The sequence below is a fragment of the Syngnathoides biaculeatus genome, chromosome 6 (assembly GCF_019802595.1).
Source record: "Syngnathoides biaculeatus isolate LvHL_M chromosome 6, ASM1980259v1, whole genome shotgun sequence".
Lineage (NCBI taxonomy): Eukaryota > Metazoa > Chordata > Actinopteri > Syngnathiformes > Syngnathidae > Syngnathoides > Syngnathoides biaculeatus.
The window spans coordinates 26214406-26227399 of NC_084645.1; the positions used below are offsets into that span (position 1 = coordinate 26214406).

At 44.6% G+C, this 12994-nt stretch overlaps 1 protein-coding gene across 2 annotated transcripts in view; it reads right to left on the reverse strand.

Moving 5' to 3' along the window:
• Window positions 1-12994, reverse strand: part of shisal1b (shisa like 1b) — a 46988-nt gene that overhangs the window by 2768 nt on the left and 31226 nt on the right. Inside the window, exon 4 of one of the 2 annotated variants that reach the window (XM_061823196.1) lies at window positions 9710-10006. In XM_061823196.1, coding sequence (XP_061679180.1) covers window positions 9710-10006 — 297 coding nt within the window. Of the gene's footprint in view, window positions 1-9705; window positions 10007-12994 lie in introns of those variants that run through there. The other variant, XM_061823195.1, reaches the window with a different exon arrangement.

The following is a 12994-nucleotide window of genomic DNA, read 5'->3' on the forward strand; positions in this document are numbered from 1 at the left end:
CGTTACATCCACTGTGCTCTGTCAAGGATATTTCAGTCAAAGGAAGACTGTGGGTATTTGCTAACATTCTTGTCGAAAGTTAGCAAAAACACGCACATTTTTGCTAGATTTTGCATTTTCAAAAATACTGTTTGTCCTTGAAAACAGTTACGAGGACATAGTCCTTGTATGACTCAATAACAGAAGGTAATTGCATAACTGTATATGCAGTAATCCCTCTCTACTTCGCGGATCACATATCGCGGATTCAGTGCATCGCGGATTTCTGGACCCCCTCCCTCCAAAAAAACACTGCGCACTAATGCGCCCTCCCGGCGCGACGACATGGATCATCCATCAATCCAGTTTCCTTGCCGCTTATCCTCACGAGGGTCACGGGGAGTGCTGGAGCCTATCCCAGCTGTCAACGGGCAGGAGGCGGGGTACACTCTGAACTGGTTGCCAGCCAATCGCAGGGCACATCGAGACAAACAGCCACACTCACAATCACACCTTGTGGCAATTTAGAGTGTCCAATTCATGTTCCATGTTTTTGGAATGTGGGACGAAACCGGAGTACCCGGAGGAAACCCACGCAAGTACGGGGAGAACATGCAAACTCCACACAGGCGGGGCTGGGATCGAACCCAGGTCCTCAGAACTGTGAGGCCAATGCTTTACCAGCTGATCCACCCCCTAAATAAATAAAAATAATAATCAACCCATTTGTGGGCAGCGTCCCATTTTTGGGACATCATGATTTTCACGCATAATATCCTTCAGTATATCAAAATATTTCAGTGTTTTAATCTGATTCTGATTCTGGTTTTTGGGACGAAAACCCAAGTACCCTCTCGCAGGCACCGTCCCATTTTTGGGACGAGATTATAAATTAGTAAAGTTGTCATATAACTTAACCATAAATGAAAAAGAAGTGTTATTTACTTGATTGTGGCCTGTTAGGGGACTTTTATCGCAATAGGGCAAAAAATTGCCACCATGCCCATGAATGGGTTAAAATAACAGGAGTCACTGATGGTGTAGTGGTACGCACACCGTGGGTACGATTCCTGCTCAGTGATGGTGTCGATGACTGCCTGGCGATCAGTTCTGGGTGTAGTCGGCCTTTCGCCCGAAGCTAGATGGGATACGCTCTGGCTTTCCCGTGAGCCTCGTGAGGATAAGCGTCTTGGATAATGGCGTGACAAAAGAGTAACAAAAACGCCAGCATACGTTAGTACAGTACTGTAGCGGGAGGCCGATTAACCGTGCAAAAATTAGGGATTACTGTAATACATTAATCCTTCATTTTGTTACTACTTTATTATCTATTGTAAGGAAAAGGTCACTGACCTTTTTGAAACTGAGCGCTACTTCTTGCAAAACGTTTGATACGCACTTATGAAATAAATTAGCTCACATTATTTGAGCGCTAATCATCTCGTCGTCCTCATCTCTGTAAATATTGCTGTTCAGTCATGGCCTCCGATCATGTACCTTAAAAGTAACAATTTACACCAATACGAGTATGATTAAAAAAAATCAAAATCCATAGTTGGATGCCGCTCAATGCGAAGTGGCGCCATCTTTTGGAATATGAACACAAAAATTGCTGGGCACATCTCACACGTGTTCATCACCCCTCGTTCGAAGGAGTATCAAGCAGTACTTTTGGAGTTCCCCGGTTGACAAGGTCTTTTTTTTGTATACTGCTGCATAATAATCTGGAAAACTTCGGCAAAAGTGAAACAGTAACAGGGAGTTAGTAGTGCGCAAGACTGCCAACTACAGGATTGGAGTGGAACAACTTTAGCCATCGCATTGCGACGCGATTATTCAGTTTTGTTCTTTTTTGGGTGCACTAATTGGATGCTTGACATGTGGAGAACTCCTGCTGAAGTCCCACTGATCTCATTTTCCTCCTTGTTTGTCTTCAATCCGCATTTCGCTCCGCTCGCTTTCCTGTGATATTAATAATAGTAAGAATGAAATGATGTAATCGCTCCCGGCACGCGCGACTTGAGAGAGGCGCAGCGAGACCTCGTCGGAGCACATCAACACTGGCCATGTGGTGCGAGTTAATTAACGCCACCGTGGGGCCGGCGCACAGGAGTCCACAAGTCGGTTTAGAAAGCGATTCCCTCGAGCTTTGCCACGAGCATGCGAATCGTTATGGTCTTTTTTATTAGATGAATGAAATTTATTGGATAAATAGTGGATACATCAGTTACTATATGTACTTCCTGATATATAAAAGAAGAGCATTTATTCTTTTATTGTTGTTTTTTCTGTGACTATTCCTCACAAATACAGGAACAAAAATACATTATTTCACGTAGATCATTTTTTTTTGTAACAACTACGTGTGTAAAAATTTGATAATTTCGCACGGCACACCTGCAAAGTGCTCAGGGCACACCTACGTGGGAATCAGTGATCTAAAGAATATTGTATTAAACGAAGAAATGAAAAAAAAGAATATGGAACAATAATTTCTGGAATAATGAATAAAAAAAGGGGTCAACAAACATTTTTGTTACGGTTGTTTTAATAACAATCACTATTCTTATTTTTGTTTCAGACAATAACAAATAATAACTCAATGAAGGGCAGCACGGTGGATCAGCTGGTAAAGCGTTGGCCTCACAGTTCCGAGGACCCGGGTTCGATCCCAGCCCCGCCCGTGTGGAGTGCCTGCGTGGGTTTTCTCCACGCACTCCGGTTTCCTCCCACATCCCAAAAACATGCTACATTAATTGGACACTCGAAATTGATCCTCGGTGTGATTGTGAGTGTGGCTGTTTGTCTCTATGTGCCCTGCGATTGGCTGGCAACCAGTTCAGGGTGTACCCCGCCTCCTGCTCATTGACAGCTGGGATATGCTCCAGCACTCCCTGCGACGCTCGTGAGGATAAGCGGCAAAAAATGGATGGATGGATGGATGGATGGAATTCAATGAAGCTTCGCGAGGCAAGTGCTGGACTGCCTTTTTTTTGTGCTGCACTGTGATTGGCTAGTTGGAGTTTCAGGGTGTGGCTAAGTAAACCGCCTTGGATGCAATGACATCTGTTGACTTTATTTCTGTTTTCATCACAGATTCATGTACGACAGGGGTCGGGAACTCTTTTGGTGGTTGCATATAGCTGGCAGAGGCCTCATAACGGCATACTGTACATGTGATTTCTGTCGTGCAGAGAAGGTTTGCCCTACTTGGGTTGCCGTAGTTAAGTGTGGAAGGCAACGCAAATGTCGTAGAGACAGTTTGGCCTAGCGGGTTGCCGTAGTTTTTGCGTGGTAGTCCATGTCCAGAGGCGCAGAAGGGTCTAACGCCGATCGCGTCGGAACAACTAATTACGGAAACCCTTTTGACAAAGGTCGCTCAAAGAAATGAAAAAATCTGAGCACAACAACAAGTTTTCAACAAGAATGGACGGCCTTTGTGGAGATGGAGGGTTCTGCTGTGTGTTTAAATTCACAGATGGGGAGTATCCCAAAGCATTCGTACTCGACGTTGCCAAATTGACATTTTGCCAACTTCGCATCAACACGAGATAATCAAACAAATAAAAGACACGCCTTTGTCGGCAAGAACTGTGCACCATCGCACCATCATGATGGAAAATCAAATTGAATTACGTTCACGATTAACGGATGGAAATCTCAACGCCTGCGTGAAGCTTGATCTGACGACGTATGAAATAGACTATCGAGCCATTAGCAAAACCAGGAAGCACCTGGAGTCGCATTAATGGTAAAAAGTACTTTTGTCGTCGTTGGTTAGCGACATCATCATGTTATTTAAAAGATTTCAGAGACTTTATTGTACTCTAAAAGTGTTGGTTCTACATAAATGCGCAAATACACCTGGATTTTGTTTTTTTAAATATTGCAAGGCTCTTTTGAAATTACGTTTTAAAATATTTGTCTCTCTCAGTCGAAAAGGTTCCCGACCCCTGAGGTACGAGATGCTTCAGTTTATTACATTCTGATAAAGAGCATGCTTGCATTTTGTTGAATTTTCCATAAAGGGAGAATGTTTATTAGGGATAGCTGGTATACAACTTGGCAGTAAATGGGAGGCAGCGAAATTATACAGTCTAAGGTCTATGCTAATATGGCTCACCTGTTTTGTAAATAGTCTTTCGCAGTTGCCGTGGCGACTATATGTTATGATCATACCGGTGAAAAAGATAATACAGTATTAACAGTACTTTGGTAAGGACTGGTTGTGTTTTTCTTGCTTGGGCATAACAAAATGTATTCTGATATTGTAGCAGTTATTAGTTCATGATATTCATAAAGCTATTCATGGATGCACTGGCAAACGTTTGTGTTATTTATTTATGTATTTATTTATTTATTTTTTTTTTTTTGGGGGGGGGGGGGGTCTGTTGGCCAACAGATGTTCAGCACAGTGAAGCCACTTTTCTGAGCCAGTAGTCCGCACCCTCTCTGGGGACGCCGATAGTACGATGTACTAAAAGCCGTTTGAGGCCACAGCATGTGTGAAAATGGCTTCTTAGCACTTTTGGGAAATGTTTATCGAGATTGGAAGTAAGCAGCCTTTTATACAGATGTATGATGTACTGATAAACTTCCCTTCCTCTTGTCGTACGACTTGTATGTTACCAACTTGCTCCATTTTTGTCTTTTATTCACGATCTATAGCTGGCACTCTTTGCTTCCGGAGTATTCTGGAGTACTTTAACACTAGCACCGCTGTCGCAGTCACGGCGGGACTAATTCTGTTTTTGATGCAGCCGCGATTGTGCCTCCCCCGGGTGCTTAACCCCTCCATCTTGTTTTCTCGCTCTAGCTACCCTCTAACCCTCGACTCCCTTTCACTACCTCAAATCAACCGACTGAGGCAGGTTCTGTTTGGCGTTTCTTCTCCGAGGTGAGGATTCCTCGCCTCCCGACGTGGGCTGGAACCCCCAACCCCTGTTACAGCTATTCAAGTAACATTTTGGAGACAATGCACCTATCAAAGTATGTTAACAAGAAATTGTAGTTTTACTTTGTTTTAGTGAGCTTAACGCCGCTCACTACTTTTATTGATTAAATATTTCTCATCAATCATTGCTCGCTAGTTTGTTTTTGACTACCTCGCTGTTGCACCAATCTGATGTAACCACGACTGATCTTTGAATTCACTACCACTTTGCCCCTACTATCTTACTGTTACAATGGGCATGACAAATTTACATTTTGTTCATATCTATGACAACGTTACACCAAAAATGGGTATTTCCCAGTAGACACACTGATCTAAAATACAAAAACCTGGATGGCTCATTGGTCACCAAAACTGAAGTCGCAAATACTCCCAAAACAACCGTGCCAACCTGTGTGTTCATCGCGTGTTTCGTAGCTGTGAGAAAACATCCCGCAGCTACGTTAGAAAGATTTACTTTGACACTGTTAAAGTTTATTTGTAAAGGGTTTTTTTTTAATTTTCTGATGAGCTTAATTCACTCGAACAAAGTTTTGTTTACAGTTGTTGTTGTTCACTGTTCACTCTCTGCTTCACCTTTATAGGTTGACGATTTTTTTGCGAAAAAGCAATATCAATATTTTCCCAAACTTCACCAGTGGATAAACAAGAAAACACATTTTCTGTGAAATTTTTGATGAATTTCATAAGACAGAACTCTGCAAATTGAATATAATTTTCTAATGCGAGGAAACAAGTTGAAATTTTATGAGACAACAAATAAACAATGCGATTAGCATGTATTTTTCCCAATGCGAGTCCTTGTTTCCCAAAATATATCTAACTGACTTAAAAATTTATGTTTTTATGACAAAAAATAGTTAGTTTTTTGCTATGTTATGACGGTAGTGCTTCACAGCATATTTCGGGAAACGTTAACATGTGACGGAAATCGGGCCCTAGGTAATACGCAAGGTTTCTTGGTCGTCACGGTGTTACATGTCTTTAATTTCCTTTTTTGGCTTACCAAATCGAATTAAAAATCCTTTGTTTTACCAGAAGTGAAAAAATATCACGCTCACACGAGCAGTTTTAATTCCACATGCCAAATTTTGAGAAAGCCCCTTCCATAATCCAACCTGTAAACCATGTCTTCCTCATGTTTTGGGAGTACCAAGATGGCGGCCAATCGACATACCGCTCGATCTGTATGCGCTATCCAGTCTTTTTTTTTTTTTTTTAATATTAGTGAGTAGACAGCTACTTCCAGATATGGGAAGCTTGCAGTCACAAATTAGCTGACAATCCTTTTTCCAAGATGGTAGAAAGAATAAGAAAGGAACAAACTTTCTAGTCAAAATGACACGAGTGCCACTTGGCAAGTTTAAAAGACATTCGCAAAGGTCACTTTCATTGCAGTACATTTTCATTTAATTGAACTTTTTTTTTTTTTTCGCGGGTGATATATAACGGTACTTTTGAATTGCAAGTGAACTCTGGTTAATTTTGTGCAATAATAAAATATATACATATATTTTATTTGAAATACACATCCATGCCATATTTTATTTCCGAAATACGAAGGGTTTCATAAATGCGGGTAAAAAAATTTACGGGTTTCAGGGCCTCCCCGGAAGGTGAAGAACCACTGTTTTTGAGACAAGCTGGTGTCGGAAGAAGGGCTTTCCAGTCAACATCAATGCTAGCGACGTCATTAGCATTAGCATATCTTAGCTTAGCCCGTTTTGCCTTTGAGCAATTCCTCTCAATTGTCTCCCACTTTTTATAGCCTTTAAGATGCCTCGGCGGGTCGTCCTCACCAGTCGAAAGGATTGATGAGAGCGATCGTCTCAAGCCGAGCTGATTTCTAATAAGGAGGCCCCGCGGACGTGTTCACTCTTAGTTAAGCGCCTCTCCGCCAGGCAGAGGGGACCCGGAATGCCTTCTGAAGTAGCCGTGGGAGTCATTTGTCAAAACCGGGCCATGTGAAATAATCACGGCCCGGGTGGGACAGCAGAAACGGACAGACGTGCCGGAGAGTGGATGAGAAATCGAGAGCAAAGGACACCGACGCGGATTTGCTTCCAACGGCAAGGATACCGAGAAGATACTAGTGCACTCCATTTGCTCCTAGTGCGTGTAAATCATTTTGTATGTGCTAATGAAGCTCACGTCGGGCCTGGAACTGGCAAAAAAAAAAAAAAAAAAGTGCACTGCACGCGTTCGATAGGCCCGGGTTACGCTGTTCTATTCATCAATGACGACATCTTCAGAACGGGCCGGCCAAGTGTAATGTATCCTTTGGGAAGCTATTTTTAGGTGAAAGATAAATACGGAGCGGAGGAGGAAATTTTAATATTTTGATAAAATGTGAGTCAGCGTGATGGATGAATGGTTAGCGCATCTGCCTCAAGATCCTGAAGACCAGGTTTCAAAATCCAGCTCCGCCTGTGTGGACTTTGCATATTCTCCCCAGGTTTTAATTGGAAACTCTAAATTGCCCGTAGGTGTGAATGCGAGTTCCGATGGTTGTTTGTTCCGACGTGCCCTGGAACTGCCTGGCAACCAGTTCAGGGCGTACCCCGCCTCTCGCCCAAATATGGCTGAGACAGGCTCCAGTACTCCCTGTAACCCTCGTGAGGATAAGCGGCGAAGAAAATGGATGGATGGAGAAAATAAATAGAGTAGCAATTACGTTATATATGTAAAAAAAAAAAAAAAACACCTTGTATCTTGATACAAGGTGGTGGAATATTTGTTAAAGTATGTGCTGAATTTATTTTCTTTTGGATTTGTATTTAAATGTGCTTTATTAATTTGTGAAAAGAAGTACTTTTGTTTGTCATTTTATTGTTGTTTGCGAAGGACAGCAAGTGACGTGTTGAAGAGACGCGGGAGAGAAAAATGCTGGACGAATTGCAAAGTACGTGGTTGTTTGAAGAGAAAGAAAAATTAACGGCGGATATTTATCAACATTATTCAACGTGTTCGACAACGACTGTTGACACTTCAACGGTGATAATGTGTCGTTTGAGTGGACTACTCAAATCATGGTGTAATGTGGCTGAGTTAGCCGCTAATACAGAGGCTAAGTGGATGCATGGAACTTTGCTAGGACGCTAGCGAGGCCAGTGTTGGACCACGTGGAAGAGGACGCTACCGACGAGAAAACGCTAGCAACAAGCTAACGCCAGCTAGCGAGGCCAGTGTTGGACCATGTGGAAGAGGACGAGGACGTTATCGACAAGAAAACGCTAGCAACAAGCTAACGCCAGCTAGCGAGGCCAGTGTTGGACTACGTGGAAAAGGACGAGGACGCTAGCGACGAGAAAACACTAGCAACAAGCTAACGCCAGCTAGCGAGGCCAGTGTTGGACATCGTGGAAGAGGACGAGGACTCTAGCAACGAGAAAAAACGTTTGCGACGAGAAAACGCTAGGGAGGCCTGTGTTGGACCACGTGGAAGAAGAGGACGCTAGCAACATGCTAACGCCAGCTAGCGAGGCCAGTGTTGGACTACGTGGAAAAGGACGAGGACGCTAGCGACGAGAAAACACTAGCAACAAGCTAACGCCAGCTAGCGAGGCCTGTGTTGGACCACGTGGAAGAGGACGGTGATGCTAGTGACGAGAAAACGCTAGCAACAAGCTAACGCCAGCTAGCGAGGCCAGTGTTGGACCACGTGGAAGAGGACGAGGACGCTAGTGACGAGAAAACGCTAGCAACAAGCTAACGCCAGCTAGCAAGGCCAGTGTTGGGCCACGTGGAAGAGGACGAGGACGCTAGCGACGAGAAAACGCTAGTAACAAGCTAACGCCAGCTACCGAGGCCAGTGTTGGACATCGTGGAAGAGGACGAGGACTCTAGCGACGAGAAAAAACATTTGCGACGAGAAAATGCTAGGGAGGCCAGTGTTGGACCACGTGGAAGAGGACGCTAGCAACATGCTAACGCCAGCTAGCGAGGCCAGTGTTGGACCATGTGGAAGAGGACGAGGACGTTATCGACAAGAAAACGCTAGCAACAAGCTAACGCCAGCTAGCGAGGCCAGTGTTGGACTACGTGGAAAAGGACGAGGACGCTAGCGATGAGAAAACACTAGCAACAAGCTAACGCCAGCTAGCGAGGCCAGTGTTGGACCATGTGGAAGAGGACGAGGACGCTAGTGACGAGAAAACGCTAGCAACAAGCTAACGCCAGCTAGCGAGGCCAGTGTTGGACCACGTGGAAGAGGTCGAGGACGCTAGCGACGAGCTAACGGCAGCTAGCAAGGCCAGTGTTGGGCCACGTGGAAGAGGACGAGGACTCTAGCGACGAGAAAACGCTAGTAACAAGCTAACGCCAGCTAGCGAGGCCAGTGTTGGACATCGTGGAAGAGGACGAGGACTCTAGCGACGAGAAAAAACGTTTGCGACGAGAAAACGCTAGGGAGGCCTGTGTTGGACCACGTGGAAGAAGAGGATGCTAGCAACATGCTAACGCCAGCTAGTGAGACCTGTGTTGGACCATGTGGAAGATGACGAGGACGCTAGCGACGAGAAAACGCTAGCAACAAGCTAACGCCAGCGAGCAAGGCCAGTGTTGGACCACGTGGAAGAGGACGAGGACGCTAGCGACGAGAAAACGCTAGCAACAAGCTAACGCCAGCTAGCAAGGCCAGTGTTGGACCACGTGGAAGAGGACGAGGACGCTCGCGACGAGAAAACGCCACCTCTCGCCAAAGTATCATGTACTCGAGAGGCGCTACGTGAGCGAAACCGTGGAAAAGGGGAACGATTTGACGACAAAGTGACTCACCATGCGCTGGATGTGTTGTAGGGCAACAGGGTGGGGCTGTGGCTCTCCCCCCGGAGGCTGTGCCTGGGCTGGTAGAGGCCGGGCACGGTGGGCTGAGCCTGGGCCTGACTCTCCTCCGCCATGGACCGCTGCCACTGACTGCGGGCCTTCTTCAGCCAGCGGCCCCCCAGCCCCCATTTCTCCAGGTACACCCGACACAGCTCGTAATTGATGGCCGAGTAGTAGAGGAAGTCCAGCGCCAGCAGCACCATGACGAAGAAGCCGTAGATCCAAACTCCCACCAGTGCTGTGTAGTTACTGCGCGGAATTGGGCACACACAGGCGACGTGTTTAAAGCTAGTTATGATGCGAAAAATTGGCCATTTTAGTAACAACGGTCATTTACAAAATATCCTACAATAAAATGCAAATAATGAGAATTTTACTCAAAAATCGTTGTTATTGCACAATAAAACATCGTATTAGACAATTAGCTGTGATAGCACCATTGAAATTAGTAGAGGTGCCAAATGCTAGGCTAAATTTGAACGCACCACAACTGTGAATTCGAGTGGCTCCCAGCATGCATTGCACCATGAAATATTGCATTGAATTGACAGATCTCATAATGCTAGCGGTGGTTGGCTGTTGTGGTACTTCAATTCAGTGTTGTTGCACGTCGCAATCCATCTTTTTAAACTGTGAAATAATCCCAGACTTTATTACCGTAATTCCCGGCCTGTAAACCTCAACTTTTTTCACATGCTTTCAACCCTGCGCCTTATGCGGCGTTGCGGCTAATTTGTGGATATTTTTCTAACGGCCGCAAGGGGGCACTCGACCGGAAAAGGTAAGTGTGAGACAAGTGGAGTATATGTGGCGAGGAAGTGAGTTTTACCGGTATGTTTTTGTTAACTGGCCTTATTAGCAATGTGGTAGTGTTAGCGCTGTGCTAGTGTGTTGCTGTGTCTCAGTGATTTTTACTGCTATGCTTTTTTTTAACCGGCCCTGTTAGCGCCGCGCTAGCGTTAGCGTCTTGCTGCTCTGTTACTGCTGTGCCTCAGTGATTTTTACCTGTATGTTTTTTTTTAACCGGTCCTGTTAGCGCCGCGCTAGCGTCTTGCTGCTCTGTTACTGCTGTGCCTCAGTGATTTTTACCTGTATGTTTTTTTTTAACCGGTCCTGTTAGCGCCGCGCTAGCGTCTTGCTGCTCTGTTACTGCTGTGCCTCAGTGATTTTTACCTGTATGTTTTTTTTTTAACCGGTCCTGTTAGCGCCGCGCTAGCGTCTTGCTGCTCTGTTACTGCTGTGCCTCGGTGATTTTTACCTGTATGTTTTTTTTTTAACCGGTCCTGTTAGCGCCGCGCTAGCGTCTTGCTGCTCTGTTACTGCTGTGCCTTGGTGATTTTTACCTGTATGTTTTTTTCAAACCGGTCCTGTTATTGTGTTGCTGCTGTGTTACTGCCGTATCTCAGTGATTTAGTTTTTTTTTTTTTTTTAATCGGCCCAATTGGCGCTTCACTAGCGTTAGTGCCACGCTAGCGTCGTGCTACTGTGTTACTGTTGTGTCTCGGTGATTTTTACTTGTATGTTTTTTTTAACTGGCTCTTTTAGCAGCACGCTAGCATTAGCGCCGCGCCGGCGTGTTTCTGCTCCCCGTGTCTCAGTGATTTCGGTATGTTATTTTTTTTTTATCTGGCCCTGTTAGTACTGTGCTACCGTGATGTTCCTATGCTAAGCTAAGCTAAGGTATCAAAACTTTGAAAACTCTTTCTGTGTACTGTATTTCTTTGTAAATATCTCGTGTTTCAATGTGCGCATTGCGGCTTTTACACAGGTGCGGGATATGTACGTACCAAATGGTATTTCCTTTACAAATGTAGTGGGTGAGGCTTATAACCAGGCGCGCTCTGTACGCCGGAAATTACGGTATTCTTTTACGTGGCCTTTCCTCCTTAATCGTTGCCATCTCACCACTTCAGTGCTTCACGGGAAGGTGCTTGGGTCCACCCTAACATTAGTTAAGCTTCTCGACACACTTTTTGCTTTGACTTGCTTTAGTTAATTGATTATTCATGTTTTTACAAATTAATTGTACATACAATTAGCTAGAAAGACTTTGTAATGCCTTTTTTGGCAAGGAAGGCAGACTACACTGAAAGCTTTCATGGACACGTTTATTCCTGGTATGTCCATTACTGCATAGCGGTCAGGATCCACGCGAGGCACTTGATGCGGGGTTGTGTTTAAGTCAAGGTGAGGACGTGCAAACAAAAACCCACAAGCGGATCGATCTTGACCTTGCGACAAAAGCAAACGTTATTCCATATTCAACCAAAAATCGGGAGGAAAATGTCGCTTTCACCCACAAAACCACCCGTGATCTTGAACAAGCGGACAAACATGAGGAGCGATTTAGAAATTTGTCCACTTTTTTTTTTTTTTTTTTTAAAGTTCACGCAGGAAGCAGCGGGAGAGAAGAAGAAATGTCATCGGATTCGACGCCGCAGGGCACCGTGGCCTGCTGGGAGGGCATTAGCGGAGGCGCAAGCTGTGTTTTTGTCACCCAATCTTCCCACTGAGAGTGCAGGCGCACACATTACATCTTTTCTTTTTTTTTTTTTTTTTTTGCTCAGCTGTTGACAGCAGTGCACTTTGGCCACATTGATTCGGTTCAAATGCACGCGATGTTATTTTATTGGATCATTGAATGGCTTTCAATCGGTGGTCGGATGCGACTCCATCATGGAGAAAAAAAAAAAAAATCAACACTTGACACTGAGGTTTAAACAGCACACACACTTATGAACACCTGCGTGGAATTGGAAAATGTAAAAAACAAACAAACAAAAAAACCTTCATATCACGGGTGTCAAACTCAATTTAACTTGGGGCCGCGGCCTCAGCGCACATGGACTTATACGGAATTCAAATTTGAAATTAAAAGCGATCCTATCTTCTCAAACATCTTTTAAACACAAAATAAGATGAAGGACGCTGGCGTTTACAACGTGTGTTAAAAAAAAAAAAAACCTCGTTGCCAACGCTGCTGGAACTTTCTCACTGCATATTGTTTCTGTGCTTGCATCAAACCTGATGTCACACGCCTTATACCCATCTACCCCACCGCGATTGGTCTGCTCCACACACAACACCATAAAAGTGGCATCCATATAAAACTCAAGGGCCGTGCTGCTATTATACTTTCATATTAAGTTGGGGGCCGCAAAATATCATCTCGTGGGCCACAGATGGCTCACGGGCCGCAGATTTGACACCACCGCATTTTTTTTTTTTTTTCAACTT